The sequence below is a fragment of the Podarcis raffonei genome, chromosome 2 (assembly GCF_027172205.1).
Source record: "Podarcis raffonei isolate rPodRaf1 chromosome 2, rPodRaf1.pri, whole genome shotgun sequence".
Taxonomy (NCBI): Eukaryota; Metazoa; Chordata; class Lepidosauria; order Squamata; family Lacertidae; genus Podarcis; species Podarcis raffonei.
In genome coordinates this window covers 70,726,306-70,737,316 of record NC_070603.1, presented here as the reverse complement: position 1 = coordinate 70,737,316, position 11,011 = coordinate 70,726,306, and the positions used below count along the sequence as shown (strand labels likewise).

General features: G+C 49.3%; 1 protein-coding gene across 4 annotated transcripts; it reads right to left on the bottom strand.

The window, feature by feature from the left end:
* Nucleotides 1-1,872: 1,872 nt before the first annotated feature.
* INKA1 (inka box actin regulator 1) lies at nt 1,873-9,900 on the bottom strand. Of its 4 annotated transcripts, none has more exons than XM_053377335.1 (2): nt 9,690-9,900; nt 1,873-2,835 (listed from the first exon to the last, which is right to left on the bottom strand). In XM_053377335.1, exons 1-2 carry the CDS (start codon nt 9,738-9,740, stop codon nt 1,966-1,968), a joined length of 921 nt encoding a protein of 306 aa, XP_053233310.1. In that variant the 5' UTR covers nt 9,741-9,900; the 3' UTR covers nt 1,873-1,965. The 4 variants fall into 4 exon arrangements, with proteins under 4 accessions (XP_053233310.1, XP_053233312.1, XP_053233311.1 ...); XM_053377337.1 differs by lacking the exon at nt 9,690-9,900 and adding an exon at nt 9,200-9,575; XM_053377336.1 differs by lacking the exon at nt 9,690-9,900 and adding an exon at nt 3,419-4,003.
* Between the last annotated feature and the right edge of the window lie 1,111 nt (nt 9,901-11,011).

The following is an 11,011-nucleotide window of genomic DNA, read 5'->3' as shown; positions in this document are numbered from 1 at the left end:
CTTAACTTCAGTAGCTTTAATTTGACTACTCAAATCTCTGTTAAACAATTCCTAACCCCATCAAACCAATTGCATGCAGAGTCATGCAAATTAAGGACACTGATGAAATATGCATAACATCCAAATTCCCTTGATATATTTGCATAATTAAGCAATGAAAATCACTCTGGCGATATCCTGTGGCTTACAGTGGGGGTTTTTTGTTTAGTTTTTAGGGATTGGAGTGGATGGGGAAGCTGGTGCCCTCCAGATGTTGCTGGTATCAGATGGGGGAAAGCTGTTGAAATGAACCCACAGCATCACATCCAGCCTCCAAGGACCAAGCAGTGAAGATAATGGGCAGAATAGCCATCATAGTCATACGTGTTTGTAGGTTTCGTGGGACATCTGGTAATTTATTGTCTGTAACAAAATGCTTGATGAAGGAAGCATCTTGTCTGATCCAGCAAAGCAATTCTTATATGCAGGGTTTTGTTTTTTTAAAGGCAGATTCTCCTGTGTGTTTATGCTATCACAACTTCTCCATGCTTCTTAATTTTGACATATCAAGTTTCATCCTTGTCCTTGATATTTTGTGCCAGGAATATACACAATTTCCCCAGATAGACATCCTGTAATTTGTGTTATCGTGTGCTTTCTGACTCAATCCCACTATTATTTTAAGGGATGGGTAGGAGCAACTGGATCTTGCAGCTTTCATGTAACCTGGAAATATAAGAAAGGCTCTGACATGCAATTAGTCTTCAGTAGTCCTTGTTATCCATTCTTCACAGGTATTTGATGTTGCTGATGGGATTAATCAACACTGTTAGGTGTTACTGTGGTTCGACAGTATTTTTGCATACTGTTATCTGTTCTTAGCTCCATCAATTATGTTTAATGATAAAGCGAACACATTTGTCCATCAGTTCTAGGTATTTCTGAATATCATTTGAGTATGGACACATGGTAAATTTGAAAGCTTCAGCAAACATTGGTTTGGAATAACTGGTTGGATTTGTTGCAGTTTGTTATTTTGCTCTTTCATAACCGCAACTAATGAACATCCCTTACAGATGAAGTCCCTATTTTTATGTGAGCACTAATTGCCATGCTATGATTATTCCTTTCACCATTTTTATTTGGGCACCAGAACTAGCTAGCGGCCTGCTCTACAAATGGTACCCACTATAATTGCAGGTGTATGCCGGAAAGCAAGTGATTCCTGACATAATTTACAGCTCCTGTCTTGGCCCTTTTGAAATCTCCCTTGATGGAAGCATAGACTGGTTCTCCGACTGGCTGCTTTTCAACAATTGTACTGAAATCTAGCACGAAATGTTCTGCACCATTTTATCAACCTGAATTAACTATCTTAGGAGTATAGCTTCTGCTCCTTCCAGTTTCAAGTTGGCACAATGAGAAACTAAAAGAAGAAGAAACTCTGTTTTAGCCAAGCCTGCAAAGGAAATAATCTTTACATTTGAGGACCACACACAGCAATAATTCTCTACATCAAATCCCTCAAGAGTTGCAATTGCACTGACAGACTATCCTGTATTTCAAACTTCACGTTCTCCAATAATCGAAAGGTACTATACTGATATTTGCCAGACTGATTTGAGGTCTGTAGTTTAAGATAGGCCAACCCATGTCAAGGAATCAAAACATGACATACCGGTATTCTCAATTTCTGGGGAAATACTTTGGGCTGAAAGTTCATTGTTCCTTGCCTTCTTATATTTACTCATGTTATTACATTGTCATTTTAAATGATGCTTCCGCTACAGACAAGACTGGATGTGTTGACTTACTTGGGGTTGACTCCGAGAACAGCTAAAATGTAGTTTGGATCAAGCAATGCCATTTACATGCACACACACCAGACAGATATAATGTAGAAAAAAGACATTTATTTACAGACAACTGTAAAAAATATAAATCTGTTCCATTAAGAAAACGAGCATTAAAAAAAGAGAGGCAAGGCTAGATGTAGCCAATCACATCATTGCAAATGATTGGCTGCCGGCTCCGGCAGTTCATGAGGGCAGCAAAGCTGCTACAGTCTGTGGAAAGCTCACTGATGTTGGCGTAGGACTGGTGGAAGTAGGGTAATGGAGGTCGCCCTCCCAGACCTGCGGGACAAGAGAAACGCTTGGTGCCGTCGGGGTCCTGTTTGGCCCGCTCCGTGCGTGAGATGCCAGCCAGCCTGCGGCGTACATTGCCAGAGAAGTTGAGCAGGAAGCCATGGGGCTTAGCCAGCCAGCGCTGCAGCCGCCCCCGTTCCCCACTCTCCTCAGGCAAGTCCATCCAGTTCTCAACCAGGTCAGCAAAGCAATTGTCCCCCAGCACTAATGGCTGCCGGTTGCGGCTCTGTGATAAAAGGGACACGGTCCAGTCCCCGGCGTCTGTGGGCTCGACATCCCGCCACCGCTCCAAGCAGGCATCTGAAGCAGATTTGGGCCTAGGCCTCCTGGCGGGTGCCCGGCGGCGCAGAAAGCCCCCCGAGGAAAGCTTGCTGGCTCGCAGGGGTGGGGGCCCTTCCTCATCCCGCCAGCTGCTCCCAGACACTTCAGAATAGCCCGAGTCAAACTCCAAGCTCCGCTCGCTGCTCGGAGGAGAGAAGGCAACCTCTTCCTCTACGGCCGTCTCCAGGCAACAGGCAGAGTCTGCTTCTGAAATGGCAGATACCCGTGGGCTGGTACACTGCTTTGGGGAAGGCATGGCGGAGAGTGGCCTCATCTCCTGGGGGTCCAGTCGGATGTCTCGGTCGTGCACCCTCTTCAGGTCGTGGAGGGTCCGCATCATGCACTGCATCTGGCCCCGCAGCACCTCACTCGACTCCTTCATGCACAGCTGTGAGGGGAGAAGACACACACATGGTCATCTTCCTACCACTGTCACCAGCACAACATAATAGACGATCCATTGCCCATAACATTGTGGGGAAATGGCACAACACAAAATTGCATTCAGATTGGAGCCTTCAAACATACTTCAAGCAGACTGCTACATGCCCACTGCAGCCTACTTCAGAGTATACTTGTATAGGGTTGTACTATTAGCCCAAGTAGATTTAATCCTACCCAGAGAGAAAGCCCTGTGTGGATCATGAGTCCAAATAATGCAAAAGGCAGAAAACTGGAGGATCACTGACTGCCGAAAAATGAGTTCCTGACCCCGCATGACCCAGGCCTCCTCAGGCAAAAATCAGATCATTTGCTTGAATTAATGCCAATGACTGTCCTCTGCCTCCACACATCTATTCTCTGGCTCCCCGGTAACATTATTAGCACTGCGCACTTGTGTCCCACAAGCAGCCCTCTGTTGCACTCGGCTTACCCAGCCCAGGAGCCCAAGCCTCTCTCTCTCTCAAGCCCAGCATGTGCCAGCGTTTCCAAGGCCTGCCGAATGCCACGAGCCTCCTTGCAGTTTTTACCTTGATGTGTGAGGGGCACAGATCTGACTTAGCCTAGGTGTGGAATTGGGAGCTGGAGCCGCACGCGCAAGCCCTTGCCCCGTCTCGTCTCGGCAGGCCCCCAGCCCCGAGGCAGAGCTTTTCGGCAGCTCCTGCACGTTCCAAGCCCATCCCCGGCTGTGCAAGCAGCAGCTTGTTGCAGCGAGTGAGCCGCCCTAGCCAGCAGAAGATGACACACAGAGGGTGTGTTGAAGTCTCCAGGTATTGCACAAGCAGTCCCCGTCCCCCCCAGCCAGGCAAGAGGAGGGAAAAGCCGGGAGAGGAGGCCACAGAAATGTGAGGAGTAATCAGCTGGGCCTGGAATGGGGGCAGGTATTAATTTGCAGCAGTTTAAACAAGGGTGTGAAGTTCAGTTGGGAGCTATAACAAGCGTTACAATCCTGCACCCCTTTCACCCAGAACCACCTGGGGGTCTCTCGTTATTGTTTTCTGTCGCACAAAAGGAGGGCAGGACATCCAAGCAAGCCAGAATGATGCAAACCATCTTTTCAGGAAGGACCATAGCTCCATAGTGGAGCATCTACTTTGCTAGCAGAATATCCCAGGTCCAATCCCTGGCATCTCCAGTGACTCCCTGGAGAGTCACTGCCAGTTAGTGTAGACAATACTGAGCTAGATGGACCAGTGATCTCATTCAGTATAAGGCAGTTTCCTGTGTTCACTTGTAAAAAAAAATCCATAGGAAAGCAAGGGGTGCATATGCTCAGTCTCCAACAGGCAAACATATTAAATAGTGCCAGACCCCTCCCAGGGGCTAAGGGAAATGTGGGTCAGCATGAAAGAGATGGTCAGAACTTACTACAGGGTCCCTGTGTGTGTTGGAGAGAAATCACTGCAGAAAGAGATGCATATAAAGGCAGATTTCTCACAAGCCCACAAATGAACCCTGGTTATCCCTAACAGTTGAAATGTGCAGAGGTAAATGTTCAAATGCTAAGGCCACCAGAGTCCTGGTATCTTATTTCTTCTTCCGCTCTGTTCCTCCAGGCCCACTTCCTGTCGTTTTCTAAAGTCTCCATGGTTCAGCAAACAGCCGTGCCGTAAGGAGTCCCCATGGCCCCTCCAGGCAAAGTAGTGGACAACTGATTTAGTGGGTCCGATGGTGACACTGCTCACAATAGTCCCCCAGTGGCTGGGCTGAAAGCCTGGAACCCATCAAGACGTCTGTTTTGGGTTAGGCCCCAGTCGCAATTGCAAGGCTAACCATGTGAGCCATAAAAAAAGAAGGGGGGAAATGCCCATAGATCATCTCTTTCCTCCCCCAACTCCTATGCATAACACTTCCTGTCAAGGAAAAACACAAACTCCTTTCTTAGGCACCGCATCAGATAAACTCTATTTACACAGCGACGGTTAGTCAGCCGTTGATGGGATTTTATGAGAGGACAACCCCCTATCTGAACGCCACACAGGTTAGGAAACAACGGTTGTTTCAGCACTCAGGAGCAGCTGCAAAGAGATGGAATTCTTCTGAGTCAGTATCACACATGCGCATAGGCTATGACTCAGTATGCTCCCCCAAGATTTGAAACCCTGTCCTGGGATCTGGCTAAAAGATCACGCTGCCAACAAGCCAGATTTATACTAAGTCAGATTTATATCAAGTCATTTATATCAAGTCAGGTCCTTGGTCTACATAGCTCAGTATTGTCTTCACTGACTGGCAACATCAAGGTTTCGGATAAGAGACATTTCCAGTCCTACCTTCTGCATGCAAAGCGGATGCTCTACCAACAAGCTATGTCCCTTCCCAAGCAGTATGTTTTCCCTCTAACCTGTGGATCAGGCCCATAAGTTGCAATTCTTGAGAGGACCAACTCTTTGACCCACCCTGTGCTTGGTGTCTCCTCTCTCTTCCTGCCATGCCTCCTCCTTTTACCTGAACCACCGCCATTGCATCTCTGGCCAGGAAGCAATTGTGGAAGCATGCATTCCAGTTGCCTAGCAACCACTTAACTTCTACCTCTTCTGGACCAGTCAGGATGATTAATTGGGGGTGAAGGAAAAAACAGGACAGCACATGGGTGCTTGATGCCTTCCCAAGACCGACATCCATGGCCAGCTATGGGGAAGGGCCATAATTCAGTGGCAGAGCATCTGATTTTTCAGTTTCAATCCCCGGCATTTCCTGGTAGGGCTGGGAAATATACTGCTGAAGCTGCTGGATGGACCAGTTACGTAATTTGGTATAAGGCAGCTTCCTATGTTAATGTCACATCGCCTGGCTGGACAAGTTTGGGAAGGAGTAAGGGAAAGAAAGAGCCAGGTGGCCTCTTGAGCATTCATGACTGCAAAGCCCTGGAGCCTCTTATGTACTGCCAGTCAGCACAGACAGTTTCCCAGGCAAGGCCTCCAGATGCCAGAGGAGAACTCAAGAAATTGATCCACAAGCTTAGCACATCCAAATGGAAGACTAATGGCTCCATGCAGGTCGGCTCCACTAGGTCTGTTGCCGCTAGACCATCTCTGAGCAATCAGCTGTTTGCAAATGCCTTGAAGTCAAGTTTAAAAAACAAGATTCCTGCAAAACGTTGCTTCCCTCCGGCAGCCGAAAGGTGTCGGATTTCCAAGTTCAGCATTAGCCATTTCAGCCCTCACGTTTATTTATCTATTTTCAATACGTTTAAGGCACTCTTGTTCTGTTTTTCAGCAGAAGCTTGAATGATTTAAGACTTGATGCTTGGTTTTTGTTGATGTGATTTTATTATTATAACAGTGGTACCTTGGTTCTTGAATGGCTTAGTTGCCGAACAAATCGTTCAGTTTTCGAACGGTTTCAGGAGTCAAACGGACTCCCAGAATGGATTAAATTCGAGAACCAAGGTACCACTGTAGTTCTGTCAGTTTGCTATCAGCTGCATTAATCTTAAAAGGCAGGCTTGACACCTTCCCCTGAATTTCCACAAAATACAAAGACTACATAACATCTTTTGGCAGTGGGTTCCAAAGATTATGAGCAATCATGAAGGTCCTGCTCTTAGCTGTTGCAGTTATTAGCTACAAGCCCAGAGCTTGTTGTCCCACTCTTAAATGGCATGCAGCAGTCCTGAAGGAAGGAAAGGGGTATAGAGAACCGTGTGGCATTCCAGATGTTGTTAAGACTGCAACCTCCATCAGCCCCAGCCAGCATGGCCAATTCTCAGGGGTGATGGGGGTTGTAGTCCAGCAACATCAACCCTATGGGTCTCAGGATGTGTACATCTCGAAAGGTTAAACTTTAACCATAAAACTTCAAACCGTTATAGGCAGCGCCTTTAACCGTCAAAACCAGGGTTGGGCCCAGAAGCAAAACAGCCAATGCTACACTACAGGGAAAAAAGCTTTTATTTATTTAGGAAATTCCTAAACCATACCTTCATCCAAACATGGAATCCAGGGCAGTGCACATAAGAATTCCAACTGCCAATACAATACAGCAAAACAAATTTCCATTACACATACAACCTCCCTTCATCACAAAATACAGAGAATGCCTTTCAGTGATGCATGCTGGGATAATGTCCACGGCCTACAAGCTTCAGCCAAAAAGAAACATGGGGGGGGCACTGCAGCAGCTATCACACATATCTATAGTGGCCTGATTTTCAAAACAAAATAATGCTGCTGAAAGCCTCACAGTATGGCTTTTGCAAGGGAGCTGCCATGCCCCTTATAAGGACGGCATTCATAGTGTCTGTCAAAGTGCCCCTCCCTGATATAAATATGAAACAGAGACTGCATTAAGCTTTCTAGAGACTTTCATCTTTCACAACAGCCTCATTCAGAGTTCAGTAAATACACTGGGGAGGGGACACACACCAGCTTCACCCTCGCACATACTATGGGTTCCCCACCCTGATCTTCCAGGGTTCTAAAATGTATGGGGATGGTGACAGGAAGTTCCCCTTGTCAGATGATCACTCTCCAACTTGTGGAGACCAATCGATTGACAGGACAATGGGGAGGGAGAAAGCCTGCCATGTCCCCCCCCCCATGTGTTTACTGAACTCTATCAGAGAAAGTCTGAAGAGAGCTGACATCTGCTGGCCTTCTGGTTCTGACTCAGAGGAGAATTCAATAGCTGAACAGCTCAAAACTCCTTCCATCATTACATCACTTCCTGTATGAGAACTGCCCCTCTCTCATATTGTTATGCAGAACAATTTGGATGGTCCACATGGATCCTCTGTGTTTTGGCATACTCAGGTGTGTATCATCTTGGAAAACCATGATTCCTATTCAAATATGATACAGAACTCTATCTGTCTTGGCTGTGTTTCTTTCAGGATTGTGAAGGAGATGCCACAGTCTAGGAACACCCTGATTTTGGGGAAGAAAACCCACCTAACATTGCTCTTCAATGGTCAAGCTCAGCATTTCCTACTGGGATGAGAACAAAGAGGGTGTGGAACAATAGAGGCAGCCAGGGCAGAATACTGGCCCAGTTGGGACATGGTACCATTAGCCAGCTGCCAGAACTCCAGCAAGGCCCACCAGTGCTGATTCCTGAGCTAGGCCCCCTGAGGGTCTTAGGCCATCATTTTAACTTCCCACAATGCCCTGAAACCTCTGCATTGGGACCATTGCGAGCAATTTAAAATGGCAGCCAGCAGATGCTCACTGCTTCCAGGATAAACTCACCAATGCATGAAGAGATCCATGAGAGGAGATTTACTCAAAGGCCCCTTCAGTTCTGGAGCTGACTCTAGTAGACTCGCATCATCAGAATATCAGGGAAATCTCAGAAACTATTCTAATCTGGCATAAGCACGAGACTTCACATGTAGACTACATGCAGACATTTCTTACACAGAAATAAGGGTGCACATAGAAAGCCTAAGCCCTCTCCTTCCAGACACACAAGACACATCCATAAACCATCCAAGTTCTCTAGAGTGGCAGAATCTTCTCCAGGGACTGTTTACAATTTGCAGTACCCAGACCGAGCACTAGAGGGTAAGCCCCATGGATGGCCTTGTTTCTAGAAGACCGCAGGATGCCCAACAGGGAGAGTCCTATTCCCTCTGTCCACCACAAGTAACAGTGTGAAAGTGAGCTGGGCTGTTCAAATGAGAAACTTCATAAGCAAGCCATTCCTTTGTCCATAAGCAGGCTCCTCCATACATGGGGGATTTGCAAAATTCTATTTTCAGAGCTGATTCCATATCTTCCTCCTGTTTCATGTTTCCCCCCATAAAGAAAGGCCAGGGCAGGGATCCTCCTTGTCTCCCGCCTCCCTCTTCAGCACGCAAGGCTCATCTTCACCCTGCGAGATCTATTCCAAGCTGAACCCGGGATCACCCGGGTTCCTCAACCCCAGAATCTATTCTGATTGGCAAGAACGTAAGAAGCACCGCACAAACGCGCCCAGGACCCATTTCATTCACTATTAAAATTACCAGACCCTCCCCTTCTGGGATTAGCGGGCACGGATTTCTAGGCGTCCGTTGTGCAGCGTGATCGTCACTCTGAAACATACCCCACCGATTTCCCCGGGGTTGGCACCCAAGTCACCCTGCACGGGATGGACTTCCAACATGCCGCGTCCCCTAGTAATAAGAGCGCACGACGAGTTCCACGGGACCAGTGGCGTAGCGTGGGGGGTGCAGGGGGGCCAGCCGCACCGGGCGCAACATCTGGGGGTTAGGGTTAGGGGGCGCAAATCCACGGGTTGGGGGCGCAAATCCATGGGTTAGGGGGCGCAAATTACTTGCCTTGCCCCGGGTGCTGACAACCCACGCTACGCCACTGCACGGGACTTACTCCTATGTAGACGCGCCCGGGACGGTAGTCTTAGCGGCAGCGCCGCCGGGATGCCGACTCCTCCGCAGCGAGATCAGGTCTCTGAGGCCAAGGAGGTCACCTCCAGGGACAGCCTTGCAGTGGCATCGGCGCCAGGATAGGGTGACCCGCCACCTCATTAGCCAGAGCGGAGGACGGAACAGCAACGTCTGGCCGAAGAAAGAGGCAACGCGGCGCTGACAGCTCCCTCAGCCAGCCAGGGCGGGACGCAACCCGCACACTGCACACAGGCGCCGAAGCCGCAAGCCCCGTCTTGCTGCGCCGGCGCTTTTCGTGCAGAAGGCTTTCTCCCCGGGGGAACGGCAGGCGCAAGGTAGGCGCGATCAAAGGCACCGCTCCTCGTCCAGGCTGCTTTCTCTCGGGACCCGGAGCCCCCCGACGGCGCGTCCCCCGGCTCCCCCCCCCTGCCCACCTCGATCTCCCCTTGCTTCAGGCACCTCCCTGCACTTACCACTTCTGCGCGGAGGTGGCTCACGAAGGCGTCGAGGCGGGCGCTGTGCATGCCAGAGCCGGGGCGCTCAGATGCCTGCCAGCGGAAGGGGGCGGCTGCTGTCCGAGGGACTCCAGCGAGAGACCCGCGCGCCAGCGAGGAAAGTTTCTCGCTGTCTGGGCGAGACTCCGACTTTCTTCCCAGCTCAGTCCTGAGCGGGCAGAGCGGCCCGTTTGGTTCGGGCCGAGCCCCGCCCCCGTCTCGCGAGCAGACCAATGAGCGCCCGAGGCACCGTCTCTGCTCCGCCGACAGCCAATGAGCGGGCGAGGTGGGTGCCTGTAACCCGAACTTCCCCGGGTCTTCTGTAATTTAATTAGAGCCCCATATTAGGAGCCAAAAGGTGCTGCGGGTGGAGAGACGGGGGGCCGGCGCAGCAAACGGGCTGTTCGGGGGTCGGGACCCTTTTGGGCACGGAGCAACTACCGCTGTTATTTTGCTTGCTACGCTGCTGCAGCCCACCTCCGGCAGGGAGATTGCATGCAGCTGCCGCAGCGCTATGATGGCCAAGCCAAGTCACAAAAGAAACGATTCCACTACTGCACAGCCCTAAGTTCTTTGTTGTCATAGAGCGCGTACTCTCCATATAGGGTTGTCGTCTTTTTTTCCTGGGCAGGGTCCCTGTGCTATTTAACAGTGGAGCTGCAGGCAGAGATCCAACAGGTGATGCTTTCCCACATTGCATGGCCCTACTGCCAACAGATTTTCTTGTTGGACTTCCCATAGGCGTCTGGTTGGCACTAGGAGAAGAGAGTGCTAGATTGGATAGACATTTGGGCTGATCCTGCAGACCTCTTACGTTCTCAACTTCTGCCGGCCTTGCTGCTTTTAAAGGCGTAGGAGCCTGCCAGAAAAAGAGATGTCCACCTTCACCATCTATTGGAAATTACTCATAATATGTACTACTTGCTCTTAGATATTTAACAGTGGAGCATCTTAAGGTCTCAAATTTCAGCGGTGCCCTGTGCAACACCCAAATTTGGTGCCTCCCCCCACCTCTCACCTTCCCGTCTCCATCAGAGTTACAGCGCCCCCTGCAGCACACCCTAAGCTCAGTGCTTAGTGTGACTGAACTAGTCGCACTTCCCTAAATTAGCCTCTGTACAGTGGTACCTCAGGTTAAGTACTTAATTCGTTCCGGAGGTCCGTTCTTAACCTGAAACTGTTCTTAACCTGAAACACTATTTCTGGGTTAGCGGAGTGTGTAACCTGAAGTGTATGTAACCTGAAGCATATGTAACCCGAGGTACCACTGTATTTAGTGTGCCTAATTCTGGGGCATGCTT

Excerpts from the sequence above, each read along its gene's own strand:
- INKA1 (XM_053377335.1), bottom strand. The coding sequence starts at position 9,740 with ATGCACAGCGCCCGCCTCGACGCCTTCGTGAGCCACCTCCGCGCAGAA. Across the intron at positions 2,836-9,689 it reads GCCACCTCCGCGCAGAAGTG|CTGTGCATGAAGGAGTCGAG; the intron begins GTAAGTGCAGGG and ends CTCCCCTCACAG.